We start from the raw sequence: 14,497 nt of genomic DNA, 5'->3' as shown, positions 1-14,497 counted from the left end.
TTACTTTATTTTGTACTCTATACTTTTTACTTTAATGATGAGTGGTGAGTATGTTAATTCTTTAGTCCTTTTTTTCTGTTTATGTTTCATATGTACTGTTAACGGATGCACTTTTTTTATATGTTTCGTATCTTATGCTGACCCATCTGTCAAATTTTTAAAGTCAATGTGGCCCCCGGGCCAAAAAGTTTGCCCACCCCTGTCATAGATACATATATGATGCATCATAGATACATATATGATGCATCATAGAAACATCTATGATGCATCATAGATACATCATAAATACATCATAGATATGTCATAGATACATCATAGATAAATCGTAGATATATCATAGATATAACATAGATATATCATCGATATATCATAGAAATATCATAAATATATCATAGATACATCATTGATACACCATAGATAAACCATAGATAAACCATGGATAAATCATAGATAAATCATAATACATCATAGATAGGATCATAGATAGGATCATAGATAGATCATAGATAGATCATAGATAGATCATAGATAGATCATAGATAGATCATAGATAGATCATAGATAGATCATAGATAGATCATAGATAGATCATAGATAGATCATAGATAGATCATTGATACATCATAGATACATCATAGATACATCATTGATACATCATAGATACATCATAGATCCATCATAGATACATCTTAGATACATCATTGATATATGATAGCTACATCATAGGTACATAATAGATGCATCTATGTCACAGGATTCGGCCTCTGGATAAAATAATTTCGTACATCTGCTTCCCAGCGATACAGCTGTTGGGAACCCGCTGCAAACGCCATTTTTTTTCCGAAGTCGGCCAGTTGCTGATTGCATCGTGTTGGCACGCGCACTCTGAATTTCAATGAAGCGTCGCACCACTCCGAGTGCCGCCGACGCTACATCATCACTGACAGATGTAAATCAATTATTCACTTTGCTCCATTTTCGGATGCAGCCTTTCCTCGGGGAGTACTCTTCTTTTTTTGCATCAATAACACACCTCTAACGTATTCCTCTTTTGTTTGTACTCTTTTGCTTAGCTTTCCATTTTTAAAGTGGCACTTGAAGTTATTTCAACTAGATTGGAGTTCACTTCCCGTTGTTTTTAAAGAGATGAGACATTTTTAGACCCTTTGACATCAGAATCGACAAAAGACGGACGAACTGACAATGCAAAAATGCAGTATTTTAGTACAGTTTTTATCTGAGAAAGACACTAAGATTTACAGCGTTCCAGTGGTGTTACAACGCTATAATTAAAAACAACTCCGGAGACGCCGTTTCGCCTGGCGGGAAACCTCAGTCACGCTTCTACATTAGCTAGCTCACTGCTACCGGGCGCACGCCAATCCGTCAAAAAGTGGTGGCCATTGACAGGGCAGTTAAGGAATTGCAAGGGTAAATGATTGGTCGGCGGACTGGGCCTGACCTTTGTTGGGTTTTCCCCGGTTTACTTGAGAAGTACCGTATTTTCGCGACTATAAGGCGCACTTAAAAGTCTTAAATTTTCTCCAAAATAGACAGTGCGCCTTATAATCCAGTGCGCCTTATATATGGAAAAAAACAGAAAACGAAAAACCACCACTGTCGGATATTAAAAAAAACACAAAGGCCTGAACTGAAACAATACTGTTAAATATGCAGATGCCATTTTAGTTTAGTTTTAAATCTTTCATCATATAGCTCCTCCCCCACTGCAAGATTTTATATTAAAAAAAATCCAAAACATCAACAATGGCTGGCTCTAGTGGTGACTGTAAAGTAGTGAGTGCTTCATACCTGGAAGTTAATAGCAATTACCATATTTTCACGACTATAGGGCGCACTTAAGTCTTAAATTGTCTACAAAATAGACAGTGCGCCTTATAATCCAGTGCGCCTTATATATGGGGGAAAAACAGAAAACCAAAAACGAAAAACCTCCCCTGTTGGACATTAAAAAAACACAAAGGCCTGAATTGAAACAATACTGTTAAATATGCAGATGACATCTTAGTTTACAAAATCTTCCATCATAAAGCTCCTCCCCCACTGCAAGATTTTATACCAAAAAATCCAAAACATCAACAATGGCTGGCTCTAGAGGTGACTGTAAAGTAGTGAGTGCTTCATAGCTGGAAGTCAATAGCAATTACCCTATTTTCACCACTATACGGCGCACTTTAAAGTCTTGCATTTTCTCCCAAAATAGACAGTGCGCCTTACAATGCAGTGCGCCCTATAACACAGTGCGCCTTATATACGGAAAAAATGTCATTCATTGAACGGTTAGCATCCTACAGCCACATCTACAGAATCTTGAATTTAGTGCATACTGATTGGGCACCCCGTCCACTTTGTAGAAAATTTTAGACTTTTAAGTGCGCCTTGTTTCAGTAAATATGTGCCAAGTTGCATTTGTATGGTTTATTTATTATTTATCACATAATAAGGCGCGTTTCAATCATTGATAATTGGAGATTGGTGACAGGTATGCTTTTATTTTCTTCCAAAAACATCTATGTTAAGGTGGTTGTTCAACATTAGTCCTTGTATCATGCTTTAAATATGATTTTTTTTGTCGTAATGTCATCTGTCACACGATATTCATTGAAGCTAAAGTGCAAATTTTTTGCATACTTTATTCCATAAAACAAATCTGTCTGCGTGGGTTAGGAAGAGTGGATGTCAAGAATATTTCCCACACTGCCTAAGGGACAAATTGCGCTTAGCGTACATTTTCCACCGGGTGTCAGTGTGTTTGGGGGTTAATTTTGGTTGTCATTTTTAGCAGCGAATTAAAAGCAAAGATTCTATTTTTTTTTTAAACGTGCCGCTGGCGCCCCAAGAAATAAAAATGAACCAAAAAACACAGGAAGGAAAATTCCTATGTGACTAATTTGACATTTTAATATATTGTAAAACGGGAGTGGAATAACGCCAACTGACGGAATATTTCTGATAAAATTCTGTTGGTAAGTATTTGTGTTTGCATTGGTGGGAAGGAATGGTACTGATCCACCAGGGGGAGCCTGTTAAACCCAGAAAAATGGGTGTGTATTAATGTAGTGGGTATGTTTTGGGTTTTTTTTGTGTGTTATGGATTCGACACTTGTTGTGTTTAGGCTTGAGGGTGATGGAGCTAAGCGCGATATGCTCATTGGTTCTTTGTTTTTGGAGGGAAATGATCCAAAGCCGTAAAACCACAAGGTTAGGAATTGCATGAATGGATATTGTGTTGGTTTTTAGCATAACGTTAGCAAATTGGCCGTTTTTGAATGATTTGAAGAAGATGGATGATAAATATTCTAAGAATAACTGAAAATATACATTTGGAAGTAATATACCGTGGAGGTTTTAGGGTTAGGGGTGTCAGACTTGGGTTGGTTTGCGGGGGTGCTTTAACGTCAACTTGATTTCATGTGGGCTGGGGTATTTTAGATATAATATTGAGATTTTTTTTTTTTTATAAATGGATTAAAAGAACTGGATTAAAAGCACTGAAAATTCAGTTTTTTATAGATCTAAAACAATGTTTATTTTAGGTTTTTTTTAAATATATTTTTAGATTTTACTAAAAGATTTTTTGAATAAAAACACAGAAAAAAATGATTAAAAAATGACAATTATTGATTTAAAAGGGGGAAAATCAGGAAATTAAATATAAATCTCTACTCTAATGTTTTTTGAACTAAAAAGATTTTTTTTAATAAATGGTTTAAATGACCTGGATTAAAGGCCCTGAATATTCAGTTTTTTATTGATCTAAAACAAAGTTTATTTTAACTTTTTTTAAAATATAATTTTACATTTTACAAAATGATTTTTGAACTAAAAACACAGAAAAAAATGGATTAATATAAAACATAATTTCATATACATTTTAATTTGATCCTAAAACACAAAGTCGGCACTTATAATTTACTTTCCCGGGCCGCACAAAATAATGCGTCGGACCATATTTGGCCCCCGGGCCTCCTTTTTGCCACCAGTGATCGCGGCCATGTCTGGTCTACATTAACCTCAATATTTGAGGGATTACTGTCAAAATGATACGGAATTTAAAAGGAAGCCAAAGTGCCAGAAGAAGAAGAAAAAAAATCCAAGCCAACACGGCAACAACTATTAGAAAAATGATTTGTTTTGTTTATGCGGCTTGTTTATGCATGAATAATCCCTCTGCGACTCATCGAACCATCACAGATTTAAGAACTAAATAGTTTTTTGCGTATAAGCCAAACCACCCGGACGTGAGGCTTCTCCGTCTGATACTTAACATTTCCAGCCGGGTTGCCAGGTTTCCCGCATTCCTGGCGGCCACATGCAAGCAAGACACGCTAGGAGCGTGCCGGCGCGCCAAAACCAGCGTCTCGGCCCACTTTTTTTTTCAAGATTGGACCAAAAACGAAGCAAAAAATTTGTTGGAATTTTCTCAAAAAACTAAAAAAACTCAATGGCCGATTTTTTCCTTCAATTATTTACGCTTGTGTGGTTTTGTTGGAAAGATGGTTCGAATTAGCTAGCCCCCGCCGTGCTGGAAAAGCTGGACTTTGTGGGTTCCATGATACAACTTTTTAAAGATGTCGCTTTCCTGCTGTTCCCGACAAGAAACGTAGTGTAACGGCTTCCTCTTTTTTTTTTTATTCGTGCCATCACCAGAGTTTTTCAGTTATTTTCATGACCGCATTTCCTCATATGAAGGCCAGAGACGTTTATTTGTCCAACAATACCCCGGACATCTTTGACGGTTTTCTTAGAGCGGCCTTTATTTGAACAACTGCTTCCTTATCATAATAACACAATCGCCATGTAGATTGTTTTTTTTCTTATCAGGGGATCTAAACCAACAATGGGCAAACTACGGCCCACGGGCCACATCCGGACCGTGAGAGGTTTTAATCCGGTCCGCCGACTTTGTCCAAATAATGTTTTTTTTTTGTTGTTGTTGTTTTTTTTCCTCAAGATGATACACATTGTTTTAGATCTATAAAAAAAACTGAATATTCAGGGCCTTTAATCCAGGTCATTTAATCAATTTATTAAAAAAATATATTTTTAGTTCAAAAATCCTTAGAGTATAGATGTATATCAAATTTCCCGATTTTCCCCCTTTTGAAATCCATAATTGTCATTTTTTAATAATTTTTTTTGGTGTTTTTGATTCAAAAATCCTTTTGTAAAATCTAAAATTATATTTAAAAAAAAGCTAAAATAAACTTTGTTTTAGATCTATAAAAAACTGAATATTCAGGGCCTTTAATCCAGGTCATTTAATCCATTTATTAAAAAATATATTTTTAGTTCAAAAATCCTTAGAGTATAGATGTCTATCAAATTTCCCGATTTTCCCCCTTTTTTAATTCAATAATTGTCATTTTTTAATCATTTTTTTCTGTGTTTTTTGTTCAAAAATCATTTTGTAAAAACTAAAAATATATATTTTTAAAAAAGCTAAAATAAACTTTGTTTTAAATCTATAAAAAACTGAATATTCAGGGACTTTAATCCAAAGTATTTAATCCATTTACTAAAAAAACATTTTTAGTTCAAAAATCCTATAATATAGATGTATATTAAATTTCCTGATTTTCCCCCTTTTCAATCAATAATTGTCATTTTTAATCAACTTTTTCAGATTTTAGTTCAAAAATCATTTTGTAAAATAAAAAAATATATATAAAAAAATCTAAAATAAACATTGTTTTTAAATCTATAAAAAACTGAATATTCAGGGCCTTTTTAATCCAGTTCATTTAATCCATTTATATAAAAAACATCTAAAATAAACATTGTTTTAAATCTATAAAAAACTGAATATTCAGGCCCTTTTTAATCCAGTTCTTTTAATCCATTTATATATAAAAAAAATCTAAATATTATATCTAAAATAATCCAACCCACATAAAATCAAGTTGACATTAAAGCAACCCATGAACCAACCTGAGTCCGACTATAATATCCCCCAAAAAAGGTCATTTATATCTTTAAATGCTACACAGCATCTCCCAAAAAGACCCCAACATGCTTCCCACTATGGTGGGTTCCCGGCCAGCTCATGGATTCAACTCTGACCCGAGAGTGTGAAACCCAAACAGCAGCATTGAGCGACAAGTGCATTTTTCATGGCAATTGAACAAATGCACACGAACTTACCAAAAGAAGAATGCCAGCATACGCATGCATGCACATACAAAAAAAGCCTAACAATTTTTAGCCAATGATGCAATTATGAGTAACGTGACTCACGCTGTTGTCGCTGGATCCCGACACCGGATAGACGGTCCATCCGAGCTCCGCTGTGGCCGTGGTGGAATCCATGAGCATCTCTGTGGAAAACAGGGACACAAAAAGGTCAGGATGACATGGTTTTACGGCAAATGACGGATTGCTAACTAAAGATGGCGGCCCATCGAGGTCGCCATTTCGAATCAGGTTCAGTTTGGACAAAAACAGAGACCGTATTGTCATTTTCTTGTGTATTAGCTGCCTCCACGTTGAAGTCAAACCCTAAAAAATGGTTGAATTTGACAATTTCTCGAGTATAAGCCGCACCCTGATTCACAATTTTCACCTCCATATTCATGGTTTTAATAGGGAGGACAAATGTTTTACTTTGAAGGGAAAATCTTTAAAAAAAAAAAAATCAACATAACTTTTGTACAGCATTTTTTTGTATGTTTTTTTGTAAAACCAATCTCGATGCACCCATTTTCGGCTGTAATACAAATTGTCTCGGTCCCTTTTCACTATACATATAGCGTGTCAGCAAGCAATGTACCCTAATTTTTTTAATGTACGTTTTTTTGTAAAACCGAATTCTCCTTTTACCCATTTAGGATCAAATCCGGATTGTTTCAGTCACTGGTAGCAGATAGAAACATCATAATTAAATGCTAGTAATCATGCTTTAAGCATCTGTCTTTTCACTAGATAAATACATATAGCATGTCAACAAGCAATGTACTCAGATTTTTTTTTAAAGTACAAATTATTGTAAAACCGATTTCTCCCTTTACCCATTGAGGCTCGAATCCAGATTGATTCACTCACTGGTAGCAGACTAAAAACATCATCATCCACTGCTAATAGTCATATTTCTTTTCACTATATAAATACATATAGCGTGTCAGCAAGCAATGTACCCAGATTTTTTTGAAGTAAACTTTTTTTGTAAAACCGAATTCTCCTTTTACCGATTTAGGCTCGAATCCAGATTGTTTCAGTCACTGGTACCAGACCAAAACATCATCATCGACTGCTAATAGTCATTCTTCAAATCTTTTCGCTATTTGAATACATATAGCGTGTCAGCAAGCAATGTACCCAGACACTCAAGCTATCAGCGTCATACAGAGACATCTACAGATTCTTGAATTTAGTACACCAATTGATTGGACACCAAGTCCATTTTGTAGAAAATTTTAGACTTTTAAGTGCTTCCTATGTGAGTAAATATGTGCCTCATTGCATTTGTATGTTATAATTTTTTACCATATTTTCACGACTATAAGGCACACTTAAAAGTCTTGAATTTTCTCCAAAATAGGCAATGCGCCTTATATATGGAAAAAACAGAAAACCAAAAACGAAAAACAACCTCTGTCGGATATTAAAAAATACAAACGCCCGAACTGAAACAATACTGTTAAATATGCAGATCAGCCATTATAGTTTACAAAATCTTCCATCATATAGCTCCTCCCCTACTATGAGATTTTCTACAAAAAAATCCAAAACAACAACAATGGCTGGCTCTAGAGGTGACTGTAAAGTAGTGAGTGCTTCATACCTGGAAGTCAATAGCAATTACTGTATTTTCACCACTGTAAGGCGCACTTAAAAATATTACATTTTCTCCCAAATAGACAGTGCGCCTTATAATACAGTGCGCCTTATATATATATGAAAAAAAAAGTAATTTATCGAGAGTGCGCCTTATAATGCGCTGCGCCTTATAGTTGTGAAAATACGGTAATCGCTTAATAAAGGGAATTCCAATCATTAATAAGGGGAGCAATTGGCTGGTATACAATTCCCTCATAAGCGAATAGTTAACCAATTGTTATCAGTTTAAGCTTTTGCGCTCAACTCGAACCTCATTCGTCGACTTTTGAGTATTTGAGTATTTGAGCCGGAACCGCAAACTGCGTAATAATGGAAGAGAATTCAGTTTTGAGAAGTTTTTTGAAATCCTATAATTAGACTGATGAGACTGCAATCGAGCAGCTATTGACTGCCTTCTGTGAATGATGTCAAGCCAAAACAGACAGTGTGGATGTTTGGCTGCAAAATGCTAATTATCCCCCATAAACCACAAGAATAATTAGTGGAGGAGCAGTGCGGATAATGAACTCCCTCTGCGACAGTTTAGGGAGACGGAAACATTTCTCGGAGAAAATTAGCACATACTGATGACACCAATTTGTCTATTCTCCTTTTTTTTGGCCCAATTTTATGCATGTTTAATAAAATTGCGTCATGGATTGCTAGATCAAACCCATAGAACTTTTTGATTTATATAGTTTTTGTCAGCAAGGTTGTTAAATCCATGGTTTTATTAGTGAAAATAAATGTTGGGTCTATTTGAAGTAAGAAGGCGATTATAATATATCAAAGTGTTTAATTTGTTAATGTTTTTTAATGGGTTTTTTTTGGCTGGGAAGACCAAAAAAATGTTTTTTTATATATATAAATGTATTATTTGAATGAAATATAAAATTAAAATCTTTCAAAATACCATTGATTCATTTTAAATATTTTTTTTTGCATTATACGAACCTTAAAAAATGATTTTAGATGTTTTTTTAATGTCTTTTTAAAAATATATTTATTTTTTGAATGAAATATAAAAAAACTGAAAAATGTATATTTCTAAATACTATGGATTCATTTTAAACAAAGTTTGGGACATTATATTAACCTAAAAAATGATTTTAGATGTTTTTTTAAGACTTTTTAAAAATATATTGATTTTTTGAATGAAATACAAAAAAACTACAAAATAAATTCATTCCTACTACCATTGATTCATTTTAAACAATAAAATTTGTGACATAAAAAGATGATTTTAGATGTTTTTTTAAAAGTATTTTTAAAAATATATTTATTTTTTTGAATGAAATACAAAAAACTAAAAATAAAATATTTTCAAATACCATTGATTTATTTAAAACAATAAAATTTGTGACATGAAAAGATGATTTTAGATGTTTGTTTGTTTTTTTTAAGTCTTTTTAAAAAATATTTGTATTTTTTGAATGAAATCCAAAAAAAACTAAAAAATAAAATCTTTCCAAATACCATTGATTCATTTAAAACAATAAAATTTGTGACATAAAAAGATGATTTTAGACGTTTGTTTGTTTTTTTAAAAGTATTTTTAAAAATATATTTGTATTTTTTGAATGAAATACAAAAAAACTAAAAAATAAAATCTTTCCAAATACCATTGATTCATTTTAAACAATAACATTTGGGACATTATACAGACCTAAAAAAAAAATTTATATGTTTTTTTCCATGTTAGATTTGTTTACATAACTCACTTGCATACACTGTATTTATTGCAGAAGTACTTCAAGCTGTTTTATTTTCCATTTGGAACCCTAACCATACCCTCAGTGAACGGAACCTTGACCTTAAAACCAACCTACACACAGCAAGCCATCATTGTTGGCCTACCATTTCACCACTAAGTAGTACAATTTAGCATAGATAGGAACTGGAGTCATTGCAACTTGGAATCAAATTCATCAACATTTAACCCAACAAAAAAATAAATAAAAACTTTAACTCAAATCGAGGCGTTTGTAAGACAGAATACAAACTACCGTAATTTCACGACTATAAGGCGCACCGCATTATAAGGTGCACCCTCAATGAATGACATTTTTTCCATATATACGGCGCACTGTATTATAAGGCGCACTGTCTATTTTGGAGTAAATTTAAGACTTTTAAGTGCGCCTTATAGTGGTGAAAATACGGTAATTGCTGTTGACTTCCAGGTATGAAGCACTCACTACACTACAGTCACCTCTAGAGCCAGCCATTGTTGATGTTTTGGATTTTTTTTAAATAAAATCTTGCATTGGGGGAGGAGCTATATGATGGAAGATGTTGTAAACTAAGATGGCATCTGCATATTTAACAGTATTGTTTCAGTTCAGGCCTTTGTGTTTTTTAAAATATCCGACAGTGGTGGTTTTTCGTTATTGGTTTTCTGTTTTTTTACATATATAAGGCGCACTGGATTATAAGGCGCACTGTCTATTTTGGAGAAAATTTAAGACTATTAAGTGCGCCTTATACTCGTGAAAATACGGTACATAATTTTCCTAATCACATTTTATCTCATCAATGAATCATCAAGCGCAAATATATCAGAAAGAGAGCATTTCTCGGGTTACTGTGACTTTAAGACATTTAAAACAGACCATTTATCTCTACTCCAGTCCATTAATCCGACAACAGAGAATTCCCTATTGGGAAAGAAGCCAATGGTGTTTTTTCTCCAGTCAAAACATTGTTTACTTGTACTATAATGCCCCAAATCAAGATTGGTTGCTCTAAAAATGGTGTAAACGTGGCAAGTTGCCACCTTCTGACCGATACTTCGATAAAAAGTAAATAAAAACGAGGCTGAATTTTCTCAACCTCATATTTTATTGCCCTCCAGCGATTGAATGGCCCCCTACAGAGACCCCAGCGGCGTTTTTGGTCCTGTCAATCTTAGGCTTCCAGCTGGGTTTGAATCGTGTTGGTGCTTTGTGGAAAATGGGCATTGGATACTCCGGGGTTGAAAATACACAAAAAGTGATGTTCATTTCTAGATGTAATACATCTTTTTGCGAAAAAATGGCCAAAAGGCGGAAGATTTATGGCTTTCTTCTTGATTTTCCGAACATGTTTTTTATACATTGGTTATGCATTAAAGAGTGGAATAAAAAATGCAACCAAATTACAAAAGGTAGACGTGGATAGAGTACGTGGTTACTTGTTTTTTAAGTACATTGAATTCAGGTGACCACACTATGAAGACTAAACTACCCCATTTTCTCGCATATAAGCCGCACCTGTGTATAAGACTCACCCTTAAAATTGCATTAAATTAGTTGAATTTTGAAATTTCTCGAGTATAAGCCACGTCTGTGTATAAGTCGTTCCCATAAAATTGCCTTAAAATGGTTGAATTTGACAATTTCTCTCGTATAAGCCGCCCCCTGATTCACAATTTTCCCCTCCATATTCGTGGTTTTAATAGGGAGTACAAATGTCTTACTTTGAAGGGAAAATCTTAAGAAAAATCATCGTACGTAGTATTTCTGAGATACTTTATGAATGTAAAATAACTCAAGGGTATTGCCTGTACTTAAACAAATTCAAAAAGGAAGTCATGTGACCAGTAAAACCAGGAAGTGTGTTCGTAGTGGTCTAGTTTGTCATTTCTAGGTAAAATGAGCAAGCAATGGTGGGCAGAAGTGAGTTTTTTCACATTTTATGCAAGTTTTTTTCATGAATTTCATCCACAGAAGTCAAAATAAATTTTATTAAGCATTTTATCTGTTTATCTTTTCTCTATCTTGAAATAAATGACCATATCAACCACATTATCTTGCATTATGACGTTTTTACTTTGTCACTTTGCAGTTTTTACAAGTCAAGTCTAATTTATGCGCATATAAGCCTCACCCTCGACTCGGTAATCATTTTCTTGTGACAAACACGCCATATATGAAAGAAAATACAGTAGGCAATAGCCAAAAAAAACACTAAACAAACACCCCCTCCATACCAGAGAACCAGATTTGAAGTTTATTTACTTTGCTTTAAACAGCACTTCATCACCTAACCCTTAAATTCCACATGTGGTAGCAACAAATACTCCCAAAGAGTCAAAAAAAAGCTATTGAAATGCTAACATATGATTATTTATTCAGCTATTGTCCACCCAATGAGACCTCATACTTACGTCCCAGAGAACCTCTGACTTATTTCCTTCCAATGATTTATTAAAAAGGATTTTTAGCGGTCGGACTTTGACGTGAGGTTTGATGCCGTGCGGCCACCACGTAAGCGTAATGGATTTCCATCACACCGGTGGTTCCGGCAGGCTAATAAGTAAGCCACTCCAAAAAAACAAAAAAAGACAAACCACAACCTCTCAATTTCCCACTCGCGGGTCCTTAAGCGTCTTTACATCTTTTTGTTTGACACTGAAGTGTTGAAATATCGCTAAGGCTCATGGGAAAATGGCCTCTGTCCGCTTTGGCGGTCAAAAAACTTCACCACCTTCTTCTGTCTCTTGGAAAAATATGAAAAATTCATGTGTATGTGCTAAGATATTCACAAGTGTTAACAAAGCAAGTGTAAATAATTCAGAGTAAAATGTCATTTATATGTCCTTTTCCCTTTTTATAAAGCGGGTGCTTCGGACTTCTCAAGGGGAGGTCATGAATATGCAAGGGGAACGGGGAGATTGTGAGACCAGTACCTGCAACAATTGTATTTCTATGGGTATCATCCATCTTATTTTTGTACTACCGTATTTTCACGACTATAAGGCGCACTTAAAAGTCTTAAATTTTCTCCAAAATAGACAGTGCGCCTTATAATCCAGTGCGCCTTATAATCCAGTGCGCCTTATATATGGGGAAAAAAACAGAAAACCAAAAAACGAAAAACCACCACTGTCGGATATTAAAAAAACAAACGCCTGAACTGAAACAATACTGTTAAATATGCAGATGCCATCTTAGTTTACAACATCTTCCATCATATAGCTCCTCCCCCACTGCAAGATTTGAAACCAAAAAGTCCAAAACATCAACAATGGCTGGCTCTAGAGGTGACTGTAAAGTAGTGAGTGCTTCATACCTGGAAGTCAATCGCAATTAGTAGCGTATTTTCACCACTATAAGGCGCACTTAAAAGTCTTAAATTTTCTCCAAAATAGACAGTGCGCCTTATAATCCAGTGCGCCTTATATATGGAAAAAAACAGAAAAACAATAACCAAAAAACACCAGTCAGATATTTAAAAAAAACTCAAACGCCTGAACTGAAACAATACTGTTAAATATGCAGATGCCATCTTAGTTTACATCTGCCATCATATAGCTCCTCCCCCACTGCAAGATTTTATACAATCCAAAACAACGGCTGGCTCTAGAGGTGACTGTGTACCTGGAAGTCAATAGCAATTACCATATTTTCTCCACTATAAGGCGCACTTAAGTCTTAAATTTTCTCCAAAATAGACAGTGCGCCTTATATATGCAAAAAATATAATTCATTGGGGGTGCGCCTTTAAATGCAGTGCGCCTTATAGTCGTGAAAATACGGTACTTGTACGAATTGATCTATGTTATGCTTCTCACCATTCCAACACTAGTCTGTGTCTACGGTCCGTCAAGTTTTGACTCGAGCCGAAATGAACCGGACCGCGGCGTTCTCTTGCGTGCAAAGCCAAAGCACCTCGGCGAGCGGTCGCGTCTGGACGATAACGTTAAAATGGATGAGAACAATGACAACATAGTTTGTTTCAAGCCAAGCGAACGGGGCAGCCTAAATGTCTGCAAGCAAGGCTGAACATGCATTAAAACTCGTGAGTAGAATAGAGAGTAGCCAGAGAGTCAGCTCTTCACTCAAGCACCCCCTATAGCCTTAACCCAGCAGTGGGTTTTGATCCATTTAGGGATAAAGGAAAGCCATTAACTCGGGAAGCAAAACATGTGAAGTGGATTCAACAACGCATAGAGAGATGCTTGTCCTGGTCCACGCGACAATGTGATGGTGTTAAAAAACCCTTAATCCAATATTTATGGGGAATTTTTTGGTAGAAATAGTTCAGCCATCTAAAATAATTTGTTTTTTTTCATCTAAAATTGCATAAAAGTGTGTCCATGATAGCATTATAAGAAATTACTAGTCAAAAATAAACTGTTAAAGGTCTGATATGATATTTTAAGGGTCTACAAAAGAGAAACCTAGCACCCCACCAGGCTTATAAATGACTGGGGATAACCTTGTATGATTATGAATACAATTTATTTTGGAAGGATTAACGTTATAGGATTGAGTTTTTTTAATTCAGGAAAAATTCTGATATTTTTTGTACTAACTATTGTTTTTTTATCATAACATTACACCAACGGTAATAACTATTAAAACTATTTATAATAATAATTAATTGGATTAAAAGAACTGGATAATGGAAATTGCATTTTAATCATTTCTTTTTCAAAACAATATTTTTTTTAAATAGAAAACATTTTATATATTTATTTTCAGATTTGACAAAAATATTTTTAACTAAAAACGAAAAGATTGGATTTAAAAAAACTCAATTATTGATTTAAACAGGGGAAAATCAGAAAATATGAAATACATTATTAATCATTTAAATTTAATACTAAAACAGAAAGTCGGCACTCATGATCCACTTTCTCGGGCCGCACAAAATAATCCGGCAGACCACATTTGGC

The 14,497-nt window shown here is 34.5% G+C and overlaps 1 protein-coding gene across 6 annotated transcripts in view; it reads right to left on the bottom strand.

Annotated features, from left to right (window-relative positions):
• The window catches only part of ephb2b (eph receptor B2b), a 163,945-nt gene that overhangs the window by 92,926 nt on the left and 56,522 nt on the right, over positions 1 to 14,497 (bottom strand). For all 6 annotated transcript variants that reach the window (XR_013327516.1, XR_013327518.1, XR_013327517.1 and 3 more), the window contains exon 2: positions 6,259 to 6,338. Coding sequence is in view for 2 of the 6 variants with exons in the window: in XM_077725428.1 (XP_077581554.1) it covers positions 6,259 to 6,338 (80 nt within the window). In the remaining 4 variants the exon portion in view is untranslated. The remainder of the gene's footprint in view (positions 1 to 6,258; positions 6,339 to 14,497) is intronic.

The sequence above is a fragment of the Stigmatopora nigra genome, chromosome 10, assembly GCF_051989575.1.
Source record: "Stigmatopora nigra isolate UIUO_SnigA chromosome 10, RoL_Snig_1.1, whole genome shotgun sequence".
Classification (NCBI taxonomy): domain Eukaryota; kingdom Metazoa; phylum Chordata; class Actinopteri; order Syngnathiformes; family Syngnathidae; genus Stigmatopora; species Stigmatopora nigra.
Note: the sequence above shows the minus strand (reverse complement) of the source record. Positions and strands in the feature narration are given on the sequence as shown.